The sequence below is a fragment of the Antechinus flavipes genome, chromosome 4 (genome assembly GCF_016432865.1).
Source record: "Antechinus flavipes isolate AdamAnt ecotype Samford, QLD, Australia chromosome 4, AdamAnt_v2, whole genome shotgun sequence".
In the NCBI taxonomy this organism is placed as follows: domain Eukaryota; kingdom Metazoa; phylum Chordata; class Mammalia; order Dasyuromorphia; family Dasyuridae; genus Antechinus; species Antechinus flavipes.
Genome location: NC_067401.1, coordinates 365004011 through 365031107, shown reverse-complemented (window position 1 = coordinate 365031107; position 27097 = coordinate 365004011). Strand labels below are relative to the sequence as shown.

General features: G+C 36.1%; 1 protein-coding gene across 6 annotated transcripts in view; it reads left to right on the top strand.

The window, feature by feature from the left end:
- Positions 1 to 3900: 3900 nt before the first annotated feature.
- Positions 3901 to 27097, top strand: part of MARK1 (microtubule affinity regulating kinase 1) — a 147297-nt gene continuing 124100 nt past the window's right edge. For all 6 annotated transcript variants that reach the window (XR_007953684.1, XM_051998260.1, XM_051998258.1 and 3 more), the window contains exon 1: positions 3901 to 3993. Coding sequence is in view for 5 of the 6 variants with exons in the window: in XM_051998260.1 (XP_051854220.1) it covers positions 3943 to 3993 (51 nt within the window). In the remaining variant the exon portion in view is untranslated. The remainder of the gene's footprint in view (positions 3994 to 27097) is intronic.

Below are 27097 nucleotides of genomic sequence, written 5' to 3'. Positions count from 1 at the left end.
GAAGAAGACTGCAAAAACTTCAAGTAACACTTCTTGAGGATACTGCATAAGAGTTTACTATTCCTACATGGCTAGGACTAGATAACTTCTGATATCCCTTCTAATTTTGAAATTCTAAGAATCTTATACTAAATGCCTCTTCCCAAGAAGAATTTATAGCAAAATCCAGTGAAATAAAAAAATAATAATAATAAAGAATTTTTTTAAATCCTGGAATTTTTAACCAATGTAATCTTTAAAAATATATCTTTACTTATTTCTTCAATTATTAGATTACTGGCAATAGTATTATATCTCAAAAGAGATATAATGAACAGACTGAATTTGGTTAATGGACTAAAAGACAACTACTCAAAGCAAGTAAAAATTCATTTTTGGTCATAATTTCATATAAACACAAGAATCTACTATATAAAGTATAATGGCGATACATCATAGCATCAGAAAAATTGAGAGGATCTTATTTTGTCGAGATATACTGTAACACATATTTAACTAAGAATACTCTATTGTATACATAAGGAAGGCAGGACTCATGTCTGCAAAAAAGGAAAGAGGTTCAATAAGGTTTTTTTTTTAATTACCTCAATCATGAATTATTAATCCCTAAATGCACACATACATTTTTGCTTCATTAAACATCAAGCACTAAACCATGGAAACAAATGAGGTTTGTTTGTATGCGATTTTTGGACAGATGGATTGTTTTTGTAGTATTTTGTTTGAATAATGGAAGGCATGCCTACTTTGAGGCTTATGTATCAATATATTAATATTTTACGTGTTACTGACATGCTTGTTTTATACTTGTATTTTAGCTGTATGCTATTATCTGTCATTTAACTTTTACTGAGTGCCAACAACATGAGCAGTACAGTGCTGCTTATTTACCCAAATGAACTTTAACATTTACACATTGGTCTGTGAAGCCATGTGGTCTAGAGAACTGAGAACTGAAAACCTGGATTCCAGTCGCAGTTCTGCTTGTAATTAGCTCTACTGCCTTGTACTGTGTTGTGAATCTTGTCTAGTGCAAGATATCAATTAGTGCCACCACTGCCAGCTGTCTGCTTTGTAGCTTGGCATGCTTCTGTACGCTTGGACAAATCACTGGAACTCTATGCCTCTCAGTTCTCTCATTTGGACAAAGGAGATTAAAAAAAGTATGTGTCACAGGATTATCATGAGGAGAACCTTTGAAAATGATTAATTTCTTGAATTGGTCATGCACTAAAATTTATTACAAATTCTGAAAATACTAATACAGTTGCTACTTGGGTCACTAAGATCATTACACACTTTCCCTACTATTTCCACTTTTTTTTGGGGGGGGTAAACTTTTTGGTTAGGCACCTTTCTCATCAACCAGTGTAATTAAAGGTAGACCCCTCTGCCTAGCAATGCCAAATCTTCTTGGGGCCCATAAGATGCTGCTGTAGAAATGCTTTAATAAAAACGTATTCTCAGTTGTACATTGTGATTCAGGATGTTTTCTTGGGAGTTTCATAAAATAACTTATGTTTGGAATGTGATGACAATTAATTATAGGGGTTGAATGACTTTAAATTCTAATTCCCCTTTCATTTGCTTTGTAAATTGGAGAATAGAGTGATTTCAACATAAAATAATTTTTAAAACAGTAATTAACCAATAACTGTCCTTTCACCCTGATCTTAAGGAATGTTTGAAATAAATGTAAGATGGAAACATTTTGTCCTTGGGATCTTTGCTATTTACTGTTTTTAGGGCTGGCCAGTTAAGATGATTGAGTCAAATGTTTACTTTTCAGAACTATCCTTCAATGAGTTTGGGGAAGAAAACCCTATGCTACCCAAATAGTACCTTCAAATTGGATAATTTGTATGAAAAGGTCAAGATTTTCAGTATCTTAGAGTTCCCGGCACATTTGGGGGGAATAAATTGTTTTAAGTAGCCGTACACTCACATATATATTTACAATGTGTATATGTCCACACACGGACATAAGAATTCATGTACAGGCATCTCCATATGTACATGTGTGCATGTAGCACACATCCTCCTCAATAAAATACATTTTCAGATCCCCTTAGCTCCAACTTCCATTCATAATTTAATGGATAAAACGCTATAGTATAAATAAGGAAAATGGGGAATAGCTGAATAAAATGGTAAAATTGTGGAAGGCAAGGTATGGGTAAACTTTATCGACTAATCTAAGATTAGACAAATATGGCTGCAGTCAAGTAGGAGTCTTGGGGAAGATACATTGTGTTCTCCGGGGGGGTTTAATTAGGAGTAGATTAATGGAAGGCTGAAGTGGGTCAATCACCTTGATGAAGTGAAAAAGAGTTGGAGACAAGCTTCCTCTCTCTTTGAACGTGCTTCTAATGACAATCGTTTCCTAGGAAGTGGTGACTGGCAAATGTAAATGTTGTGACACCCCCAAAGGTACAAAGGTATGTATTTTAAGTGAGTCAGCTAAGTCCTTTCTGTACCCCAAACCCACAAAAAATTTGAATCATTCAACATCGTTTTACTCTAATTCCCTGAAGTGCCAAAATCTTTCTTTGAAGGCTCTTGATAGACCTGTGCAGCTAGCTATTCCTCTGTCCACTTCTTAAGATGGTGTAAGATAGAATGAGTCATGATAGAATCCGGAGAGGAGATAGAAAGCAACATAGTATGTGTGTGGGTACTCCAATAGAAGAGAGGAAAGAGGAGGAAGAGCATCATCATTTGGTGAGACGTACTATCCGTAAATACTGTATCTCAATACAGTACTTAACTAAGAATATGGTGAGAAAGACGAGAAAGAAATGGTGAAAGATGAATAGAGGATAGAATTAGAGCAATGCTGGGGGAGGGGGAAGAGATTTATTGTGTTATTTTTTTAAAAGACCCGTAAGTATTTCCTTAGCACAAAGAAAGTCATTTAATTCCACTTAACCCCGAAGGAACAAAAGGGACTAGAGGTGCCTCGACTACTTTTTGCCCTGCATTGGGGTAAGGACCAAAAATAAACTGTGAAGTGGACTTGAAGAGAGGAGGAGGAGGAGTAAGAGGTGGGAGATGGAGGAGGGGGGAAGAGGAGGAGGCTCCGCATGCCTAATGAGGGAATGAATGGAGGCGCCCCCCCCGCCCCCACCCCCGGCTGGCGCCCGCCCACCCGGCGGCGGCAGCGGCCAAATGCCTCTTCGCTGTGCGTGCTGCGCCCGCCAGCCCGGATCCAAGGGGAGGCTGCTCGGCGGTGTCGCTCCTCACTGCTGAGCTGAGTGTCCGATACAGGGAACCCGAGGAGCTGGGAAGAGGCGGCGGGGCCGCCTCGGGCCGGGTGCGCTTGAATGCCCGGCACGGCCCAGCGCCGCGCACCTGAGGAGACCAGCGGAGAGCGAGCAGGGGGCGGGGACGGTGGCGACAGGAGGAGGAAGGAGCAGAATACGCGGCGGCGGTGGGACGTGCTGACCGCCCGGGCCGGTCCTGTCCTCTCCTCGGGGCTGCCCCCTCCTCCGAGGCTCAAGCTTCGCCCCGCCTGCTGGGATTTGAGGCTCGAACATCACCCTTGACTCGGAAAGCCTAGCGGGACCTGCCATCCATCCCTTCTCCATCCTCTCCTCCGGCCCTCCTCCCTCTTCGCTTCTGACACCCGCCCTCCTCCTTTCGTCCTCCCTCCTCTCCCCACTCCCCGCCCGCTCATCGCCGTCGCTCTCCTTTCCCGGCGCCGCGGGAAGAGGGTTCTCTCCCCCCTTCGCTCCTCGTCCTCGTCTTCGTCCTCGTCCTCCCTTTCCCCCGCCCGCTCGGGACCGCGCACTGCAGGCCGGCCCGCTCCCCGCCCGCCTCCGACCGGGGCCTTCCCGCCCCCTCCAGTCCGGCCCGCCCCCCGCGCTCCCCGCCTCCCCTCCTTTCTGGCTGGTCGGCCGAGACCCGGGAGCGACCCCGCGGCAGTCGCCGCGCCCGCACAAAATGTCTGCCCGGACGCCATTGCCGACCGTGAACGAGCGGGACACGGAGAATGTGAGTAAAGAGGCGCGTCCCCCTCCTCCCCCAGGGCCGCGCCCGCCGCGCCTCTCCCCCCACCCCCCGCCCGGCTGGGCCCGGCCTGCCGGAGCCGGGAGCCGGGAGCCGGCGGTCCTCATCCTCCTCCCAGCTCGGGGTCGGGGGGGTGGAGGAGGGGGGTGGGGGGTGGATATGGATCCCCTCCCCCATCGGAGCTGGGGGCAGGATCCGCGTTGTTAATGGAGTCGGGGAGGGGGCGAGGAGATGGCAGGCTCGTCTAACTGCGAAGAAGACTCTCCGAGGCCGGCTTTATTTATGCCTCTGCATCTGTACGCACGAGCTCCGGCTTCCCCGTGGCACACCCCGCTGCTGCTGCGCTCTTTGGCGCGCCCCCATCCTTCCCTCTCGGACCCTCTCTTCTCACCCTCCTCCGCCCCCTTTCCATCGCCCCGTGACTTTGCTTTTTGCAACATTGTATCTTTACTTTTTTATTCGGGGAAGGGGAGAAGAGTCGAGTCCAGAGTGGAGAGGTGGACACGGGAAGTGTGTCTTATCTGTGCGTTTATATTTACCCAGCTATGAATGGGGTTGTTGGACTGAAATAAGCCTATTTTCCAAAAACCCCAGCTTCTTTGGCCTGGGATTAGGACAGGAGATTTTAAATCCTTATAAAGCCAACAGCGCTTTCTTTTCAAGTTGGTAGTGATGATTCTGGGCAGGTTTTACTTTAAATATCTCTCTTCCTCTAGTATGTCACAAGGGTGCAGGTCAGTGAGGGAAAGGGTTTTCAGTTGTCACTTCTGTGCCTTTTAACAAATAGCTCTCAGGAATATTTATGAAGATGCAGTCTTCTCAGAGCATTTAAATTCTTAAACAACCCAAAGAATCTTGTTAAAATAATAATGTCTCTTGAAAAGATTCATATTCTCTCAAGGTTTTGATCGAAACAAGAATCCAAAAACTAATTTTGGCATTTAAATGGGGCTCTTTCCTTGATTCTTTGCTTGTTTCTGGGAATAAAAAGTCTTATCTGCTTTCTAGAGGCTTTGATAGTCTGGTTAACAAGTTGGTACTTCACAGCTCTTAAATTTTGAACAACTTAATAGATTCTTAGACAAAAGATGTGAGATTAGAGATTTAAGTTCATTTTTGTAGCTCTTGGGTAGGATTATAGATTTTAGAGCCTGATCGTTTGAAGTATATAAACATGTTACAATGGAGAAATTTCAGCAAAATGACATTTAGACGTCACGTTAGTAACTATAATCGCAAGAATTTTTGTTCTTGATTCAAATCTGGGATAACAAAAATATTACGGAGCCACTGATAAATTAAGAATTATGATTTAAGAAATTGCATCATTAGTGACTTTGTATATAATGAAGAATCGGCTTTAAATCAAAGTAAGCCATAAGGATAGAGGGGGAAAGGTCTCATTTGTTAGTAGAGATTAGTTGTAAAGCATAGCTGCATCCAAAATATTTATACACTTCTTCATTATTGATATTTGTGAACAGAAGGTAAGATAGAATGAATAGTATATTTTTATATCTGTTAATTTTCTTTTGAAGATAATGATTTTTTCTTAGTGTTTGAGCATATTTTTTCTATATCTTTCTTAAAAGAATCAACATTGAGTGTCTTTCATTCAGTATGGAATCAGTACAGAATGTAGTATTATGTATAAAGGCATAGTAAAAATATTTTAAAATTAAGCAAGAATGAATGTCAATTGTGTGAATATGTTCTAAGTCAAGGATAATTGCAAACTGTGTAGGTCCATAGTACCTTTGGTAGATATGTGATGCGAAGACAAAGCGAAGCAGTTTTTGCCCTCCAGAAGTGCACATTTTTAGGAGAAGTCAATTTTACATGTATAGATGTATGCAAAACAGATAACCTTGGAGGGGTAGGTAGTAGCATCTGAGGAACCAGAAGAGGCCTTTTGTTAAAGGTAGCTTTTCCAGCTGATTTATGAAGGAAACCAGAGATGGCAAGTGACAAAGGAGAGAAGAAGGAATATTCCAGACATGGGAGACAGCTACAGCAATGTCAAGGACAGGGGAGATGAAAATTGTATTCATAAGTGATGTCTGAGGAATCATACATAGCCTGTAGAGTTACTGGAGTGAGGGAGTGAGATGTAAAAAAATCTTAAAAGGTTTCTGATTAAAAGTAGTTGCTGAAAAATTACTCATTTGGAGTTAATCTAGTTGAAAATTGTGAATAGTTCTCTTTATCTGATTTTCAAGTGATCATTCTAGATATAATTGATTTTCCTTACTTCTCTGATTTTCTCATATCTCTAAACTAAGTTACTGAATATTAAATCACACTGCTCATTCCCTTAGGATTATTCCCTTAATTTAGTAAATTACTTTCAATTAAAGAAGAGTAAACTCTAATCCCTCACTCCTCCTACTAACATGTATTTTACCAGAAGGCTACTAGTTGGCATAACGGATAGACTTGGACTTGGAGGGAAGATAACCTGAATTCAGATTATTTCTTTGATATTTGCTAGCTATGTGACCCTGGGCAAATCATTTAACCTCTCTCCAACTGAATTTCCTCATCTGTAAAATGGGGGTTATATCTACTTTCCAAGTTTTTTGTGAGGATAAGTTAGATTACACATATACACGTGTGTGTGTGTGTGTGTGTGTGTGTGTATACACTCAGATTAAGTATGTGATAAGCTTTCTTCAGTGGTCTCAGCTGATATTAGATTTACTTATAAAGTAGAATAAATGGTATGCAAACCAGAAAGCAGTACTTGATTAATAATAATGTTAGGTATGATTGCTATTTAAATTGTATATATGTTAAATCTATTTAATGTGTGTACAAACATTTCCCTCACAGAATGTAAAGTGCTTGAGAGCAAGTTTGTTTGTCTCTCTTTTTTATCTTTATATCCCCAATACCTTGAAGATTGTACGCTTAATAGATGCTTGTCAATTGATTATTATTTATTTATTTATTTGTTTTTGAGGCAAAGAGGGTTAAGCAACTTGGCCAGAGACACACAGCTAGTAAGTGTTTGGAACTGAATTTGAACTCAGGACCTCTGGATTCTAAAACAGGTGATCTATCCATGGGTTCTTCATTTGATTAATTCTTGCCATTAGAAACTTACAATTTAGTTGTGAGGAAGACAAGGCCAGTAGACCAAAATAATTAGTAGACAATATTAGAACATTTTTCATTTTCTTTCTTTTTTTTTTTAAATCAAAGTTTTTTATTTTTCAAAACCTATACGTGAATAATTCTTCATCATTAGCCCTTGCAAAACCCTGTATTCCAATTTTCCTTCTTTTCCCCCACGCCCTCCCCTAGATGGCAAGTAGTCCAATATATGTTAAACATGGTAGAAATATATGTTAAATCCAATATATGTATTCATATTTATACAATTATTGTGCTGCACACACACACAAAAAAAAGGAAGCAAAATAAATTTCAAGCAAATTGAGCGTGGACCACAACATAGCAAAGAGTGAAAATGCTATATTGTGGTCTACACTCAGTTCCCACAGTCTAATCTCTGGGTGTAGATGGCTCTCTTAATCACTACACATTTGGAACTGGTTTGAATCATCTCGTTATTGAAGAGAGCCATGTCCATAAGAATTGATCATCATATAATCTTGTTGTTGCCATGTATAATGATCTTTTAATTCTGCTCATTTCACTTAGCATCAGTTCATCTAAGTCTCTCTAGGCCTCTCTGATATCATCCTATTGTTCTTTTCTTACAGAACAGTAATATTCCATAACATTCATATACCATAATTTATTCAGCCATTCTCCAATTGTTGAGCATCAATTCAGTTTCTAGTTTCTTGCCACTACAAAAAGGGCTGCCACAAACATTTTTGCACATGTGGGTCTCTCTCTTTCCCTCCTTTAAGATCTCTTTGGGATATAAGCCCAATAGTAACACTGCTGGATCAAAGGGTATGCACAGTTTGATAAGTTTTTAAGCATAGTTCCAAATTGCTCTCTAGAATAGCTAGATCTGTAGAACATGTAACTTAAGCACTATAGAATGTGAGGAGTTATTATGAGGATTAATAAATGAATTTGTCTTATATTTCCTGTTCCCCCAATAACTGATAACAAACATACTTCCTTCTTACCTGTAGCTTCATTGAGCTAGAACAGCAAGTTAATTTGGCTAAACATGTTAATATTGGCATAATTAATCAAACTTGCCTTTCACTAATAGTTTTTACTTGAAATAAAAGCATTTTTCCAAATAATTCATAGAAATTTTCCTGTAATATGAATAAGCATTAGAAAAATCAATAACACACACACACACACACACACACACACACACACACACACAAAACCTTTTCCCCTCAAGCACTGGGAAGACTAAGGTCAGTAACATGAACACTTTACCACATTTTCAGTATAAAAAATTATATTTGTAGATATGTGTATGAGTGAGATTTTTATAACATGCATCCTTTTGAACCTAATAAAATTGAGAGAATTTTTTTCTCTTTGGGAACAGTGTGTATATACTTTTCAAAGAATATTTACTTTAAGATCCTATGAGCATATTCTCTAAATGATGAAATAGAATTGTCATAATGGATTTCTCAGCTGGTGAAACACTTAATATTGAGTAATTTTAAAAAGAGGTTGTACATAATAGAACTCAACTATGCAAAATATTTTATTTTACTAAGTTGGGTGTTTTTACAATGAATATTTCCAAAATTTGTTTTTTTTTCCTGTTTGTCAATTCAGGAACAATTATCCCAGTTCCTATAGGGTTAGTAAAATTGTATGTTGCTAGTTTAAAATAAAAAAAAATTGAAGCATTTAAAAAATTAAAAAAAAACTTTTTGTAATACTCATTTTATAGATCTGAGACACTTCTTACATATGGTCAAGACTAGGAAAACTGTGACTGGGATACTTTTGGAGCAGTTTTAAAACTTATATTTGTATTGGGTTCCTGGAGACTATTTGCCAGTGTATATTCTATCCATAGTTACTATATGGAATTTACCACAGAAGGGTCAAATAAATAAGGAGGTAATTTATTTAGTACATGTATAATATAGTAGTAAATTATTCAATAGCAGTACTACCTGTACATCATTCATCTCTCTATTTACTACTATATTGCCTCTTTTCTGTTTCTCCTCTAAATGATTTTAAAAAACAAAAATGTTCCATGCTATTTCCATGTAGAAGTAGACATCATGCTATGCTAATTCCCATCCATATTTTGTCTGAGTGTTCTTTACCTCTGAACCTCATATGTAAATCCTACTCTGAGATTTAGCTCAACTTTCACATCCTCTACCAAGCCTTCATCTATAAGCATTTAATTAAGTGCAAAGTAGGAATACAAAAATAAAACCAAAACAGCCCTTCCATTAAGAAGCTTATGTCTCCATGGGCAATATGTACACACACACACACACACACAATTATGTATATGGGTGTTTACAGAAATATAAATACAGGTATATACACAGTTGGTTCTAGGTCACTTCTCACTTCCGGAGGAAGTACTGGCAACTGGTATTAAGAATGAAGAATTGATATTGTAAACTGGGGTGACTGGAAAAATTAAGTGTTTCAGTAAATCCCATTTTGAATTATCTACTAGTTTTGTGAAAAGAAGGGAAAAATATTTTCTTTTATTTCCCAGGTTCCTAATTTTTCTCTTTGTCTAGTACATTTCTAGTTTGGAATTTTGGCAGATAATTTGCTAGTCTGTGAATTTATAATATATTTTATTGTGTAATTTGTAAGAGAGGATGTTGCTTTGATTTTGTAATACTTTTCAGTATAGTCAAATTTGATTTGACAAATTTGGGAAGTGCCAGTTAGTTTTTTTTAAAAATGGTTTAATTAAGTTATACTTTACAGTGTAATACAGTACCAAACATGAATCACCATGGTAATTGGTAATCAGGCTTAGAGAAGCTAGTAATAAACTGGCAAATCTGAAATTGCCTGTGATCCAATGAATCACATAGAGCTCCCCTTGGGAGACAGAAATAGGATAATGAAGCCAGGTACATATGGATTGGGCAAAAGTTTTCAAATCTTTAGGATTTCTAAATTGTTTACCTCTTATGCCCCAATATTTTCTGAAGCCTTTTTTCCTCATCATACTTTTAATTTTATAATGCTGTGTGTGATATAGTGGCAACTCTATAGATGTAGATTTCTATCATTGTATCACTCAACTTGATTACTTGTAACATGTACTTATGTTTCACTGTTTCCTCTTCTTTAGAATGATGAATGTAGGAAAGAGCCCTGGGCTGAGAATATGGTTGTGCTGCTGGGTCCAGCTCTGTGACTATCAAATTATAGGACCTTAGGAAAGTCATTATGTGTTTCTTCTACCCTGAAAACATAGGTTTATTCGATCTTATAATCCACATTGATTTTTCTATATCTTTAGCATTTTATTATCTATATTTCTCATTTTGTTACTAATAGTTATTTCTTTTGTCACTTCAGAAATTTTGTAACCAAAAATTTAAATAGAATTGAAATAGCAAGCATTTTACATGTTATTTTAATTGAGCCCCAAAACCCTGTGAAGTAGTTGTTTCAAATATTATTGTGCCTAATTTAATAATATCGATACTTGGGATCAGCCAGTAAAGGAACTGTCATGGTCAGTTAGTCAGTTAGCATTTACTTAGTATCTCCTCTTTGCCAGATACTGGGAGGAAGGCAAAAACAAAGACACTCACAAGGCACTCTGCTTTCAAGAAGCCCATGGTCTGATTGGGGGACTAGAGGGGGGAGAGGAGGGGAAGGAGACAGCAGGAAAACAAGTATTTACAAACAAAATATATAGATAAGATAAATTGAGGGTAATATGAGAGGAATGCCACCAAGATTAAGTTGGACTGAAAAAGGCTTCTTTGGAGAAACTGGGACTTTAATTAAGACTTGAAAGAAATCAGGGAAGCCAGGTGGTGAAGAGAAGGGAGAGAATTCTGGATATGGAACAAGTGAAAACATTGGTAAGGAGATGGAGTGGTGAGTATAAGGAATAGCAAAAGAAGGTCATTGTCCCCTGGGACATAAAGGGGAATAAAATATAAGAAAAGAAAAAAATTGAAGCTATGCTATGAAAAGCTCTATATGCCAAATAGAGGACTTTTATTTGATCCTGGAGGCGATAAGGAGTCAGGGGAGTTGATTGAATGAGGGAGAGGGTTGTGTGCCATGTAATCATACCTGTATTTTAGGAAGATTAGTTGGATAGCTTTAGTGGAGGATAGATTGAAGTAGTCACACAATTATTAATAAGCCTCAGAAAAAAGATTTAAATATGGTCTTCCTTTAAGTTTAACACTTGGTGAATTTTTTTTTTTTTTTACCTCCAGGCTGCTCCAAAAGGAATAAATGGTATTGAAATATTAAATTATAACTAAAATAAAATTTAAATTAAGGCTTTTAATGCTGAGATTGAAAAATAACATAGACTAGTGGATAGAGTTTGGATACCCCAGGCAGCAATTACTGATTGTTAACTCTTCCTCTTCAGTTTGTGCCTTTGCAACTCCTAAGGCTACATTTCCCTTATAGATCTGCTTATGGTGAAGATATTTGCTAAATTCTCTTGGACTAAGCCACTATGAGGTACTCTCTTTTTCTCTATCATAGTGTCTTCCTTTTAATTGGGACCATTCTCCTTACTCTAGCTGATTCTGGACAATGTTAGATAATGGCTTTCTCCTACCTCATGGAGTACTACCTTTCTCTTGGTTAATTCACCAGGAGAGCTGTCGTTTTCCTTGCTAACTATAAATTCTCTCAACTCTATTTCATATTTGCCTCTGCTGGTGTGATTATTTTATCTCTTATTTTTGTCTGTAAACTCTTATAAATCTTTCTTTTGGCAAAGGAAAAAAAAAGAAGGAACCTCAGACATCATAGTCTTCCTCATTTTATAGATAAGGAAACTGAAAACTAGAGAGGTGGTAATTTAACCAGCAGAAGTTATTAACAAAAGCAAGACTGGAACCCAAGTCTTCCAACACCTTATCCTGCCACTTTATCTTCCTTCATTTTCTTCAATAATCATTTTGACTAAGCAGCACTAGTGGATCAATAATTTCATTGCTCCTTCAGCTTTGTGCATGCTTTTTTTTCTCTTGTTTTAATGATTCATAATTTGTAAAATTGCCCATTATACAACTTAACAGTTGTAAGAACCTTAATGTATATGTATATATGTATATGTGTGCATGTATCATATGTGTATGTTCATATACTATAATGTACCTGGCATGGAGCACTTGAAATGTATATTTATATGTATTGAAAGTGTGTGTGTGTGTGTGTGTGCACGCAAGCGCGCATGTCTCTGAATTTGTCCTGATCTTTCATTTGGCAAAGATGTTTTCTTTTCCAGTTAAGGTTCCTTAGCTTTTCCAGGAGGAAAAAGGAAAGAGGAAAATGATAGCACAAATCTGTCCCTTACTCTCAAAAGATATAAGCTATAGGTCCCAGCAGAAGATCATTTGATCAAAAATCTTAAAAAAAAAAAAAAAAAGTTTAACATCTCCTTGTCTTCGACATGTCTTAAATAAATAGATACATTTTTTGAGTATAGAGACTTTGTTGAGTTTTTTCATCCCTCTCAGGGTGGTAGATGATGGATGTTGAATAAATGCTTAAAATATCACTCTATATAGATGCATATCTGTATGGATGTCTGTAGATATAAGCACACACAAATAATAGCTGGTTTATTAAACTAAACTTAAAGGGTAGTTGTGATAATTGCATTAAAATAAGGGGAAAGGCCTTTAAAAAGTCTTATATTGAGATGAAACGCTAAAAAGAACTAATTTCTTAAGACCACCTGAGGTGTTCTGTTTTCTATATGAAATTTTGGGGAATTATTTTAATTTTTTTTCTTGGTTTATTTATACTTTTATCAGGTTTCTTTTCATAGTGTTGACATCAAGATTAAAGTGAGAATTGGTTTTCATTTTTTAACTATAACTTCATCTAGAAATCAAGAAACAAAACAAAAACACATTTAAATTGCATCTAATAATTTAAAGATGAGATTTCTATTTTGCTTTGTATATTGAGATTGATGTGAGATTTTGTGAAGATAAGAAGCCAGAGGCCTTTGAGGAATATAAATAACATAACTTGTACATAATTAAAATGTGCATCTTATTAAAATTGCTTTTGAAGTTTGTATAGTTTATTTTTTTAATAGGGACTTAAATTTTATTAAAGTTATGTCCCAATTAAACTTTTGAAATATAACAATCAATAGTTCCATCTCCAGAAATATTATTAAATACTGTAATTTGTAAAGTACCAAGTGTGGTCGTGAGTAAATGTTTACATAACCTTTATCCATAATAATTGGTTTATTGGTTTAGGGTAATAGATTTGGAACTAAAAATGATCTTAGAGGTCTTTTAGTTCAACTTTTTCATTTTAAAGAGAGATTAACTGAGACCCAAAGAGTAAATCTTATCTATTTTTACACAAGTGAGGGGCAGACTCAGGATTTGTACAGAGGAGTTTATATTTGACCTAAGAATTCTTTATTTCCTGGTCTTTTCACTGTACCATGCTGCCTTTCATTGACATTTTGATTTTCACATAAATTAGTCTGAGAATTTTTAAGTACAAAAATGTCTTTTTATTATGCCAGCCAAGATTTGTAAAATCCATGATTTTGAAAGTTTAAAAAGTTTTTCAAAGTTTATAGACATTAGCTCTTTTTGTATACTCTGTATCTTTGAGAGAGGTGACAAATAAGGAAATGAAGGCTTAGAGATTTCCTCTACCACTCTTCCCTTTCACAGTCAAACACTGAGGAAAAAAGTTATCTGTGATATTCTCTGATACTTCATTTTCTTTTTCTCTTAACTTCTTAGCCTCTTGAAATCTGACTTTTGATAATCATCATTCTATTGAAACTGATCTTTTTAAAGTAACTATTGATCTTTTAAAATCTTTTATTTTTTTTAATCTTTATCACTTTTTAACTGAAATAATAAGTTTTTTCAATTAAGAGACATCTTTTTTTTTTCTTTCATGTTCTTTTCTTCCCAGAGGAAAAAGTAAAAACAAAACTTTATGCATAGTCAAGCAAGACACAATCTGGTACTAATCATTTCAGATTATGGGTCTCATTCTGTATGCTGAATGTAGCCGGATATAGAGCATATTTTATCACTGGTCCTCTGGAATCATGGATGATCATTATTCATCATTCTTTGAAAGTTATTTGTCTTCATTGTATTGTTAATAATGGTAATCATTGTATAATTGTTCTCGTGCTTCTGCTTATTTCCCTTTGTTTCAGTTCTTATAAGCCTTATCGGGTTTCTCATATAAGACTTGACCCTTTTATCATTCCTCATGGCACAATAATAATGTGCTCTTGCATTGATATGCCATAATTTGTTTAGCTATTCTTTAATTGATAGCTATAGCTAATAAACCATGAAAAGAGATGTTAAGGATGGGCTTGGTTTTTGTTTTGGGGTTGTTGTTGTTGTTTTTAATATATATATATAAAATGTCCTTTTTTTCCTTTATGATCTCTTTGAGGTATAGGCGAAGTAGTAGTAGGTCAAAGGGGATGCACTGCTAATGATCTCTTAGTAGCTAAATCCAGTGGCCTTTTCTTCACTTGCAGCATTGTTACTATCAGCTACCCTCTTTTGATTTTCATTCCTGCTCTCTCTAGATTCTTTTCCTACCTTTCTGACCACTCTTATTAATTAATATCTTGCTAAATCTTAATCCATCTGCTTATCTCCTGATTGTGAGTGAATCCCAAAGTTCTCTCTCCTCTCTCTGTCACCACCCTCTTTATCCTCTTTCCTCTCCTTTTTGCAATTCTTCCAAACATATTTTCATATTTGTCATGCTGCACAAGAAAAATCAGAACAAAGATGAAAGAAAAAATGAAAAAAAAAAAAAAAAGCAAAACAGTAACAACCAAAAAAAAATGAAAATACCATGCTTCAATCCAAATTTAGTCTACATAGTTCTTTCTCCCTCCATCCCAAGTCTATTGAAATTGCCTTGAATTATCTCATTGTTGAAAAGAGCTAAATCCTTCAGAGCTGATCATCATAATCTTTTTGTTGCTGTGTACAGTGTTTTCTTGGTTCTACTCACTTAGTATCAGTTCTTGTAAACCTTTCCAGGCTTTTCTGAAATTAACTTGCTCATCATTTCCTATGGAACAATATTCCATTACTTTCATATACTTACTGTAACTTATCCAGCCATTCCACTGCTGATGGGCATGCACTCAATTTACAATTCCTTGCCATGACAAAAAGGACTATTAGAAATATTTTTGCACATGTGAGTCCCTTTTTATGATCTCTTTGGGATACAGTAGAGACACTGCTGGATCAAAGGGTATGCACAGTTTTATAGTCCAGAATGATCAAATCAGTTCACAACTCCACCAACAAAGCATTAGTGTTGTAGTTTTACCACATCCCCTCCAGCATTCATTATTTTTTTTAACCATTTTAGCAAGTCTGAAAGGTGTGAAATCCTCTCTCATCTTTTACAAGTATAACCCCATTCCATAAAATATTCAAAAAGGATTCATATAATCCTAGTCAGGTTATTTCATCTGACTAAGGATTAGTTTCCTTGTCTTCATAGACATAATGAGAGTGTTGGGTTCCATGGTTTCTAAGATTTTTTCCACTTTAAAACTGATCCTAGGTCATTTTCTCTCTAAGTCTTAGTTTCCTAAGGAGGGGTTTGGATGTGATGGTCTCTAGATTTCTTTCAGCTATAAATCTTTGATCCTGTGACTCTATGACTGTCCATATCGGCTAGTCCATGAACTGTTCCTCAAATTTGATATTCTGTCTTTGCACTGGATGTTATGTGAGCCTCGAATATACTTTTCTCCTACGAGACAGAGGGCTTCTTAGAATACCTAGCTTTTTTGCATAGTTCATTTCTGGTGCTACTTCCCCTGTGAATTACCCTTTTCATTCCTGCCCCCTTCCTTCTCGCTCTGTTTCTCTGTCTGACTGTCTCTCTCTGATACCACTATACATATCTCTGTCTCTCATATCTTCTCTGTCTTTACCTCTTATCTAAGAATAGTAATAAGAACCTTTTGAGTTTATACACACTAATTTTTTCATGTCTTCTCTGTGTTCTACTTGTTTCCATTATTCTAATACAGACTTTCATTTCTAGCTACTTGGGTTAATGGTTTCCTCACAGAACATGCTTCCTCAATTTCCCTCCCTTTTCCAATCTAACTTTTGTACTGATATGGAAATAATCTTTCTTATGCAAGTAAGTCTTTGTATGTTACTTCTTTACCTAAAAATATCCATTGTCTTAAACTTACCTATTGAATAAAGTATCTTTACTTCTTGACCTCCTGTAGCACTTTGTTTTGTACTTCTCTAATTTATTTATCATGGATTATAGTTATTGTGTATTTGTTAGCCTTCTAATGGATTGTAAACTCCATGAGGATAGATTTGAAACACTGTAAAATGAGTCAGAGGACTGAGTTTTGAATGCCAGTTATACTACTTGAATGAATTTATAATGTAAAGAACCCTTGATCTGGAGTCAGAGGGTCTATGTTAAAACCCTGACTCTGACAAATCTTACTGTGTGATCTTGGGTAGTCATTTAACCTCCCTGGATCTGAGTTTCCTCATCTGTGGAATGAGTTGGATTCAGTGATCTCTAAAGTCCTTCCAGCTCTAAATCTGACCTCCCAATGGAATGTGTCTTGTTTAAACTTTGTCTATACCCCATTGCTAGTGTTGTATTACCACAAGCACTTGGCAAGAAATTTGTAGAATAAATGAACCCACCTTAAAAAAAACTTAGAACCTCTGAATAATTTTTTTTGATAAGCAAAATCATCAGTTTTTTTGTTAGGAATTATGAGTTCATTTTTTTTTTCAGTTGTAACCTCATAAGACATTTTTATTTATTTGTTCCAAAAATGATACTTAATGGTCACATACATGATTTTTCCTCCTTTTCTAAGCGCAGGAGAAGTTTCATCTTGGCCAAAATTATTTAAGAGCAATTTAATTTTGAAACATTCAGATTCTACTACCATTTCAAAGTGAGAACAGAATAATTATAACAGTGCTTGAATACAGAGATAGGTAATCAGAGGTCATCTGTTTCAACCAGTATTTAGCAGTAGTGATCAAAGTGGGGGAATAAAGTAAGCCTAATAAGATGTAATTTTTTAACTTACAGCTTTTCACTTTAGTGAGGATGGGTCATATACAAAGAACAGAGCTGTTTGTTGAGGCTTCAGTTTTCTTTTTTGTTTTTACTTGTGTGTGACATTTTAACTCCTATATAGGAGAGGAAAGATTTGTTCTATAAATTTTTAGGTACAGAGCAGGATTTAGAATTATAATTGATCCTAATGGAGATCTTTAAAGTGGAGTAGATATTATTTTTTATATAGTATTCATTTTAAAAGTGAGATAATCCAGTAGATAAAGCACTGAAACTCAGCTCAGAATCCCATATTCAATTTCACCACTGACACATACAAGTTTTGTGACTTTGCAAGTTACTTACCTTGAGTTCACATCCTCATCTGCAAAAATGGGGATAATAATATTTAATAATGTTAATATTGGGCCAGAATAAAATAACTCAGTAGTTTATATATGCTGCCTTTAATGTGTTATATAAATGTCAGTGCACGTCATAGTCTAGATATTGAACATTTTTTTCTACTTGTTTCCCCTTTCTTCCATTGTATAGTTGAGCCAAAGTCTTTTGAATATTTATGAATCTCATCTAGGATATTCTGCATTGTGATAGAGTTTGTTATAATTAGTATGATGTCATCATCAAACAGGAGCATCTGAAGGTAAAGTACCTCATAGGGAATCTCTCCTTGACTTGGGTTCTGAACTGTATCTTCTCTGTGATGGTAGTGTCTTTATTTTATTTTGTTTCCCTTTTTCTGTCTTGTTTAGTGTTAATGATCAGAGGGGTGCTGTAAATAAGCTCTCTGCTCAGTATTTCTCCCTCCTCCATACCTTTTCATAGTATATAGAGCAGACACTTTGTTGGAGCAGAACTCATAAGGTGACATTTTCTAGAATTGGAAATAGTGGATGCTCATTGGCTAAACAAATTGTGGTACACAAATATGATGGAATATTACTGTGCTGTAAAAAGTGATGAATGGATCATTACAAAGAAGCATGCAAAGATTTACAAGATCTGATGCAGAGTAAAGTAAGCAGAGCTAAGAAAACAATAATAAAGCTACAACATTGTAAACTGAAAGAGCAACTACAAAAGCATTCAAAAGCAAGGATTGCAATATTACAAAGAATAGGCATAGCTGCAAAGAAAAGATGAGAGTATGTTCCCACCTCACTCTTTTGAGATGTAGGATATCCACAGGTGTGGTACATTGAATGTTATTTCAGATATTTTGTTAAAAGTGTTGCTGATACTTTTGTCTTTTCTTCTCATTCCCTTCTTTAAAAAATTTATTTTTATATGAGATGGCTGTCTGGGAGAGGGGAGGGAGAAGGATATTGGGAGAAACTCTGGAGAAGTTAAAACTAAAGATATCAATAGAATTTATCAAAAAAGTTGGCATTTTACTCTATCAAATCAAATGGTTTTTTTAATATATGGTCAAACAGTAAATATATTGGGGGGGAATCTTATTTCTTTTATATCATCCAGTTGTGTAAAGATGTAATCTACTGTTGTGTAGTATTCCTTTAAAAAGCCTTTCTGTTCCCTCATAATACCTTATAACTTTGATAAATCTATATCTATTATGCTAAAATAGATAAATGATCTCTTCAATTTGAATGTTTCTTCCAGTGATGGCCATCACAACCTAACCATACTTGTTCATCATAGGGAGTGCTTCTCTTACGTCCTCCCATACGTTTGCCATGAAGGAGCCACCCAATATGCTAGAGGCCTTCCTTGATACTGAGACAGTACCAATGTAATATTTCCCTGATATCTCTCAGCTTCAGCATTTAAGCAACCCCCTCATTTTTAAGCCTCAAATATGACCCGATGACTTTTTGCTTCTATTATTTGAAATTCTTCATTACATTTATGATGCAATCTTCTCATGCTCACATTGATCTCTGTATGCTTATTGTTTCTAATACTTTGATTATTGTGTTACCTAGTTGGCAGGCATATAATACTGGTACAATCAAAATGATGGGCTGTTGTTTTGGAAGGAAATTTGGTGTCATTAAAAGAATTTTGTAATTTCCTTATGGCAATCAAATCTGTTCTCTTCCTCCTGTTTAATTTGCCATTGGTATTCCTTAGTGTATAATCATCTTTACCATCATAAGTAATTGAAAGATGTAGAGAATATACACTATTTGTCTCTATTCAGTGTGTTTAAGAAATATTTTACTCAGTATAACCCATTGCAAAATGGTGTCTTCTATACCATATGTAAAAATCATTCAAGATTCCTCAAAGAAAATATTTGATTACAAATATTAGATGAATAAAACATGAAGATAAGCTTGTTCACCATACAATGGAGCATGTACAATGCTTAGTTCACATGGCTTGTTCAAGAGGATTCGCAATATATGATGAAAGTCCTTCAGATATTTCTTTTTGTAGATGACAGTGTGCTGACTGCAGCAAGCCCTAGAATATTTTAGAAACTCCTGAGAGAGATCCTTAACCATTCAAAAGTGTTTGACCTAATTATCCACATAGGAAAAACCAGGGAGATAAAAATGTCTGTTGCCCAGTTTATTACATACTTTTATATGGAAACATCTTATCATTAGCTAAGATTTCATTCATATTCTTTAGACTAATGTAAAAGTAGCAAGTGATTCAGTAGTAAGGGAATGTAGACTTAGAAGCCATTTGTTGGAGACTTTTCACAAAGAATACCACAATAGAATCAAAGTCAATCTAGTTCAATCTTTACCTGAGAAGGAATCCCTTTTAAAGCCTCCTTTCAGATAATCATTCTGCATCTCCTTGAAGACCTTCTGTGATGGAAATTCATGTTCCCACTTTTAGCATATCATTCTATTTATGAGAATTTTTAATTGTTGGAAATTTTATTTTATGTCAGGTTAATTTCTATATTTCTGTAAATTCTACCTCTGCTGCTAATTTTACCTTCCGGGGCCAAGCAAAGCAAATCTAATCTCTGTTTCTTTTGATTACTTGATGTCTGTCTCTTCTATATATCAGTTCTTACTATATACCAATTTGTTTGCTTGTTTGTTTCTTCTGTCTTTTTGTCTATCTCAGACCCTTTTGACCAACTGGTGAAACCTATAGATCCCTTCTCAGAATAATCTTTTTAAGTGCCTAAAATAAAATGGGATTACAAAGGAAACTTAATTATATTGAAATATCATTAAAATATAATTTTTAAAAAAGAAACCACCAGATCCTTCACTTCCTGAAATCCATCTATAGATACTTGGCTGGGGGTTAAGAATATAAAATATTTGTTGATTGATTGATCTAGTCCTTGAGTTAATTTTCAAAGGACATGATTTCAAATAGAATAAAATTAGGGAAAGTAAACTAGCTTATGGGAATGAGAGACAGTAAGAATAGATGAACAAATGAATGAATGAACAAATTTGGGTCAGTTGGATTGCTCAGAATCTTCTGCTTGATATCTAAGATTCTGAGTTCCCTCATACTTTATTTCCTTTCATTTTTTTTTTTTTTGGGACATCAGTTAAAATTTAGAAAAACAAAAACACTAGAAGGTAACTTGTAAGTCTTCTCTAAGCTTTCTTTTATTAGAAAAAAAAATGTAATTTACAGAAAATTTTTTTCTTTTTTTTAATACTTTCTTCCTTCTCTCCTAACTCCTCCTCCCCAGTTGATAAAGAGGGAGGAAGGACTCCCCCCCCCCCCCCCCCCCACACACACATTCTCATGTATGGTCAAATAAAGCAAGTTTCTGCAATGATTTTGTCCAAAAAATGTCTCAATTTGTATTCTCAGTCTGTACTCTATGGGATAATAGTTGAACATTGCATTGATCAGAGTTTCTAAGTCTTTCAAAGTTGTTTGCCTTCACAATCTTGTTATTGCATAAAATTTTCTCCTGGTCACTTTATTTGTATCAGTTAATACAAATCTTTTCTAGGCTTCTCTGAAACTAGCCCCTTCATTATTTCTCATAGCACAATGGTCCTCCATCACATTTATATAGCATACTTTGTTTAGCCATTCTTCAGTTGTTAAGTACCCCCTTTAGTTTTCAATTTTTTGCCACAACAGAAAAGCTATTATAAATATTCTTATATATTCTTAGAGTGTGTTGCATTTAGGAACCCTTAATCTACCTTTCCTCTCATTCTCTTCTCTTCCTTATCCTCTTTCCTGCTCCCTTATAGAGTGACATGCATTTCTGTATCTGTGTTTATTTTCCCTTTTGACCATTTCAGAGCTTTAAGGGTTACTTGCTCCCCCTTATCTTTCTCCTTGTTTGTATAGACTTTTGTTAAGATCACCAAACAAAGCAAAATCATTTCTAAGTCCTCTTATTAGATTCCCTTTGTAATCCCAGATGATTATATGGTTCAAAGGAGACACATGTATTATCTGTCTATTTTATAAAGAATTTATTCTTATTTGTTCAGTGGTGAATGGTATAAACTGAGTGAGGACCTCTCATAAGAATGTGGCCTTGACCTATGCCCTAATTATGACTTGAGACTTTGCAATAAAAAGTTGAGCTATAACCAAAAGCTGCAAGTGTTTGATTATCTTCGATAAACAGACATTTCTCTCCTGTCTTCCCACACACACACACACATACACACACACACACACACACCATTTTATTAGCATTTGAGTATCTAAGATAAAGTGTGTTCTGCAGTCAGTATTTAGTCTCTGGGTAAATTAGAACTCACTGGCCAATGGGAGAAAAGATCAAGGAGGGGGAGTCAGGGCTTCTGGTTAGGGTCTATATAATCTGGTTTTGCAGTTTGTGCTTTGCACTCCATTACTGACACCTTGTCTGTTGGGAGTTATCCTTTCTCACAAGATGGTAAGAATTCCTTTGAGACTCTCTGACTTTAATTTGGATAAGGGTTGTTGTCCCACACAGTTTTGGGGGCTTGTCTGGGATATTTCCTGTTCATGAGGGATCTCTCTCATGTTGAATTCTTGGAAAGACATGCTCTGGAGAGTTCTCCGGTGATCTTTGGACTCATCAGCAACTTGTGCTCTCAATCTGATAAATTCCTGTTGAAAGACACTTAGAGAAAGCAAAAACGGAAGTGGGCTAGCGAAGATAGAGGATTAATTCTGCCTAGAAGATAAGCCAGCTGAGAAAAGTTTGAAATCAGTCAGGAAAGCTGTGCATAACCGAGATAAGGCAAGCAGGTGATTGGGGAAGAGATTCTGAAGTGGTTAAGAGGACTTTCCCTCTGCCAAGAACTGGTGAGTCACCCTGGGATTGGGATTGGGTAAACGATTATAGTCCATAAAAGTCTCCAATTTCCCTTCACTATTGGGAAACTCTAAGCAGTTTGAGTTTGAAAGGGTTCTCCCATTTTCCTTTGGCAAGATCGAGTGAGTGCTCCACAAAGAGGATAAGATACTGTGAACTTTAGGAAAGGAAAGTAGCTGGCTCTAAAAACCTATCTAGTGTCCTGGGAAGAAATCTTGCCTTTTAGGAAAAATTGGGGTGAAGTATCTCAGTGCATAGGGAACTACTGTTTTGTTTGGGCAGGTGCCCCACTCTGAGGAACTGTTCATCCCTTGAGGGTTGAGTATAAATTCAAAGGAGCCTTCAATACTTAGCCAGCTCATAAGACTTCCTCCTCCAGAACTCCCCTCTGAGAACTGGAGCTTGATTGAATTAGAAAATCTGTGTGTGTGTGTGTGTGTGTTTTCTGTGTTTCTCTCAATCAAATTACAGAGGAAAAGATCTGGCAGTTTGGGATTTTAAAGTGCTTGTTTTGTAATCGGACTTATGCAAATGGCTTTTAGCTAGAGAGAGAGAAGGACTGGTTCTGAGATAGGGAAAATTTTTAACTGTCACACCAAAAAAGAAAAGAAAAAAAAAAAACTGACGTATTTCTGTGGACCTAGAACTAGTCAATATGGGTCTGCAGAAAATAATTAAAGTTACAAAACAGCTAAAACTTTTTTCTGGGATTTTTAAGACTAAGTTTTAAGTTGCTTGGCACTCTTAGTCAACTAACTTGAGTTTGTTGTATTTTTAAGTAGGCCTAATTTACATGACTAAAAGCTTTCTGAGGGCCTGACTCACTGAAGTTTACAGAAAAACTGCAAAAGGGGTTGGGGAGGGGCGGGTCGGGGAAGGGGGCGGGGAGAAAGTCCTTGCTGGGATTTTCCATGCTTCTCTCCCTTAGAGAGGCTTGTGGAATCTGTCCCTGGTGGTTTGGGTTCTTTTGGGGTTTGCTCTGGTGCCACAACATCTTCGACATAGCCCTTTCCTCCCCTCCCCCCAAATCATTTCTGGCATGGAGGGTGGGCTAATCACTGGACTACAGACTTGCAGTCATAGGCACCTGGGTCCAAATTTCTCCAATCTTCTTTCCCATAGTGCTAAAGTCTGCCTGCCAGTTTCTTAAAGCCCTTCTTGCATGTTTTCTTCCCTTATAGATGAACTTGAAAGGGCATTTTATTGCCACCATAAATTTGGGGGCTGTGTGTGTTTAAATTGGAATTCTGATTCTGAAATTGTATGAGATAATTATTAACTAGTGTGTGCTAAAGTTGTGAACTTGTTTATTATTAAGATTTCTTATTAATTATTAAGATTTCTTTAAAAAATATATGTGCATTAATATTGAATAATTATTAATAATAATATTGCTACTATAAGTTTAAATCTGTATTTGATTTGATGTTTTTTTAAATATTTTGTAATAGCCTTGCAGGATATGTGGTATAAATTCTGTGAAATTTGATTCAGAGTTATTTAGATATTACTTATATTCTGAATCTTCAGGTTTGTTTTGCTTTCTCCCTTTAACAAAGAAGCAAAAGCAAGAAAATTTGGCATATGGAGATATGTGTAATTGCAAAACAAATTGTATCTGAAAAATGTGGGCCATATCTAAGGATAAATAAGAAGGCATTGAGGAGGTGGCTCTCCAGGAGGGAGCTTGCTTCAAAATATTCGTTAGGTTGGTTTTTTTTAAGCTTTTTATTTTCAAAACATATTACATGGATAATTTTTCAACATTAATCCTTGCAAACCCCTGTGTTCCAAATTTTCCCTTTCTCCCCCCCACTCCTCCCCTAGATGGCCAGTAATCCGATATATGTTAAACATGTTAAATCCAATATATGTATACATATTTATACAATTATTTTGCTGCACAAGAAAAATTAGATCAAAAAGGGAAAAAAATGAGAGAAAACAAAATGCAAGCAAACAATAACAAAAAGAGTGAAAATGCTGTCTTGTGATCTACACTCAGTTCTCATAATCTTGTCTCTAGATGTAGATGGCTCTCTTCATCACAAGATTATTGAAATTAGCCTGAATCACCTCATTGTTGAAAAGATCGCTGTCCATCAGAGCTGATCATTGGATAATCTTCTTTTTGCCATTGTATAATGATCTCCTATTTTTGTTCATTTCATTGTTAGATTTTAATGAAATGACATCAATGGGGAAACTGAGATATAGTGGACCATTTGATAGGATGGGTGGAAGCTTTCCCTCAGCTTTTAGAAGGGCTGGTGAAATAACATTGGAATAAATTGTACTCTAGTATGGATTGGTAGGTAGAGACTACTGATTCTGATAAAAGAACACATTTTACTTCTATGGGGAAGGATTGTAAATTGAGTGACAATTCCATACACGTGGGCATCTGCCCTCATCAGGAAAGTGGAAAGAATGATTCTTAAGACACAGATTATTAAAATGTTTGCCTATTGCTTTGTTAAAGAATTAGAATTGTCCTCAGAAGTGATCTGGGACTTTCCTTGTCTGAGATTCTATTTAGTTTATGTTTATTTGGGAGGAGAAAGGGAAATACCCTCTTTTGAAATGAAAGTATATACTGGCAAGTGTCCTCATCATTTTCAGTCCTTAGGAAACACAAGGATTGCTGGCCTAGACAACACCTCTGGAGTTTGCAGTTCTAGGAGAGTGAGTGCTTATTAAGTCCTGGAAGAAGCAGAGTGGGAAGGACCAGATGTTACAGATGACTGAGATTATAGTCTAGAGACTGAGAACATCAGAATTAAAGGACTTGTGGAGTACTGTTAAGGACAATTTATAAACTCTAAAATTGACTTTGCAATTAGAAATATTTTGGTGGGAAGGAACATTAGTTTTGCTTAGAGGAATTTTAATAATATTGGTACTGTGCCTGTTATTTATATTTTCAGAAAAGTTTATAGATACTCCTTGATTGGAGGAAGTTCAATTAACATTTTTTTAGGATGAAAAATTTATTAATGTTAATTCTGATAAGGTTCTTTAATGTGAAATTAGAACAATATATTCTATGTGTATTTTAATTGGTTGTATTGCACCATTTTAAAGTTGGTCTTATTGTTTAGGGAGATTTTGAGAACTATGACCTATGTCTTTGCCCCATTGAACATAATTAATACCTAAATATGTTTAGATATAGATTGGTTATTGAGCGTCTTAAAATGATTTGTGTAACATTGAATTTAAACCCATCTAATTAGATATGAAGATAAGTTGTGAACTTTTCTAGGATTACTATTGTCTTATTACTCTTATTGTTATTACTTATTAAAATCTCTTGGGATTGTAGCTGTATTCTTTGGAGTTTTGAATTCAAGTATGATTGTCTGATGGATCATCAAACTAGTAATCTACCATCTGAAAGGAATATGCCACAAGCTACTCAGAGAAATGTGCTCCTGAATTGTTACAGATGGACATTAGTATCTGGGCAAGAGTTTGGAGGACAACCTTGGCCTCTTTTTTTTTAATAACTTTTTATTGATAGAACGCATGCCAGGGTAATTTTTTACAGCATTATCCCTTGCATTCACTTCTGTTCCGATTTTTCCCCTCCCTCCCTCCACCCCTTCCCCCAGATGGCAAGAGTCCTTTACATGTTGAATAGGTTATAGTATATCCTAGTTACAATATATGTGTGCAGAACCAAACAGTTCTCTTGTTGCACAGGGAGAATTGAATTCAGAAGGTATAAATAACCTGGGAAGAAAAACAAAAATGCAAGCAGTTTATATTCATTTCCCAGTGTTCTTTCTCTGGGTGTAGCTGCTTCTGCCCATTTTTGATCAATTAAGGTTCTCTTTATCGAAGAGGTCCACTTCCATCAGAATACATCCTCAAACAGTATCGTTGTTGAGGTATATAATGATCTCCTGGTTCTGCTCATTTCACTCAGCATCAGTTCATGTAAGTCTCGCTTGGCCTCTTCTTAAAGTGGGATTCTTCTGACTCAGTTTCCCGGTGGTGTTCCTTTGAATAAGAACCCACCTGATTATTCCTGAATCTGTCTATAAAGCAGAATTGTTATTGCATAGTGAGCTAAAGGATGCTTTATCCTGTGCTGTGTGTGTGTTCTCAGGTTGAGGCTTGAAGGACCAGTTTTTTATTATAATCATGTCCCTACTTTTTCCCTCTTATAACAAATTTCTATAATCAGAAGGAGTATTCAGTATAAGCTATGAGCACAATTCAAATATGTAAGATTTTGCAGCTTCCTATCTGAAAATATATGGTCTTTATATCCTAAATAAGTAAGTTGAGTATTTGGCCTAGTCATCCATCTATTGCTAAATGCATATGTCTATCTGTTTCTTTTAGCATTTCTGTTGTTGCCGATTTTCTATTGGCATCTTTATATGTGAAGTTGCCTACTCTAATTATTGGAAACACAAATAGTTAGGGTGAAAGATGATCCCAAATGGGAATTAGGGGTACAGAACCCCATTTTTTTTTTTTGGCTGGATAGGCTCATTAGATTAGAGGTCATGGTTGAAATAATTACTAATAATGGATGTGTTAGCAGATCAGGCCACTCAGACTAGAGAATCAGTACTCCAGCCTAGATTGGTGTTAGACTATTTGTTGGCTGAAGAAGATAGAGTTTTATGGGAG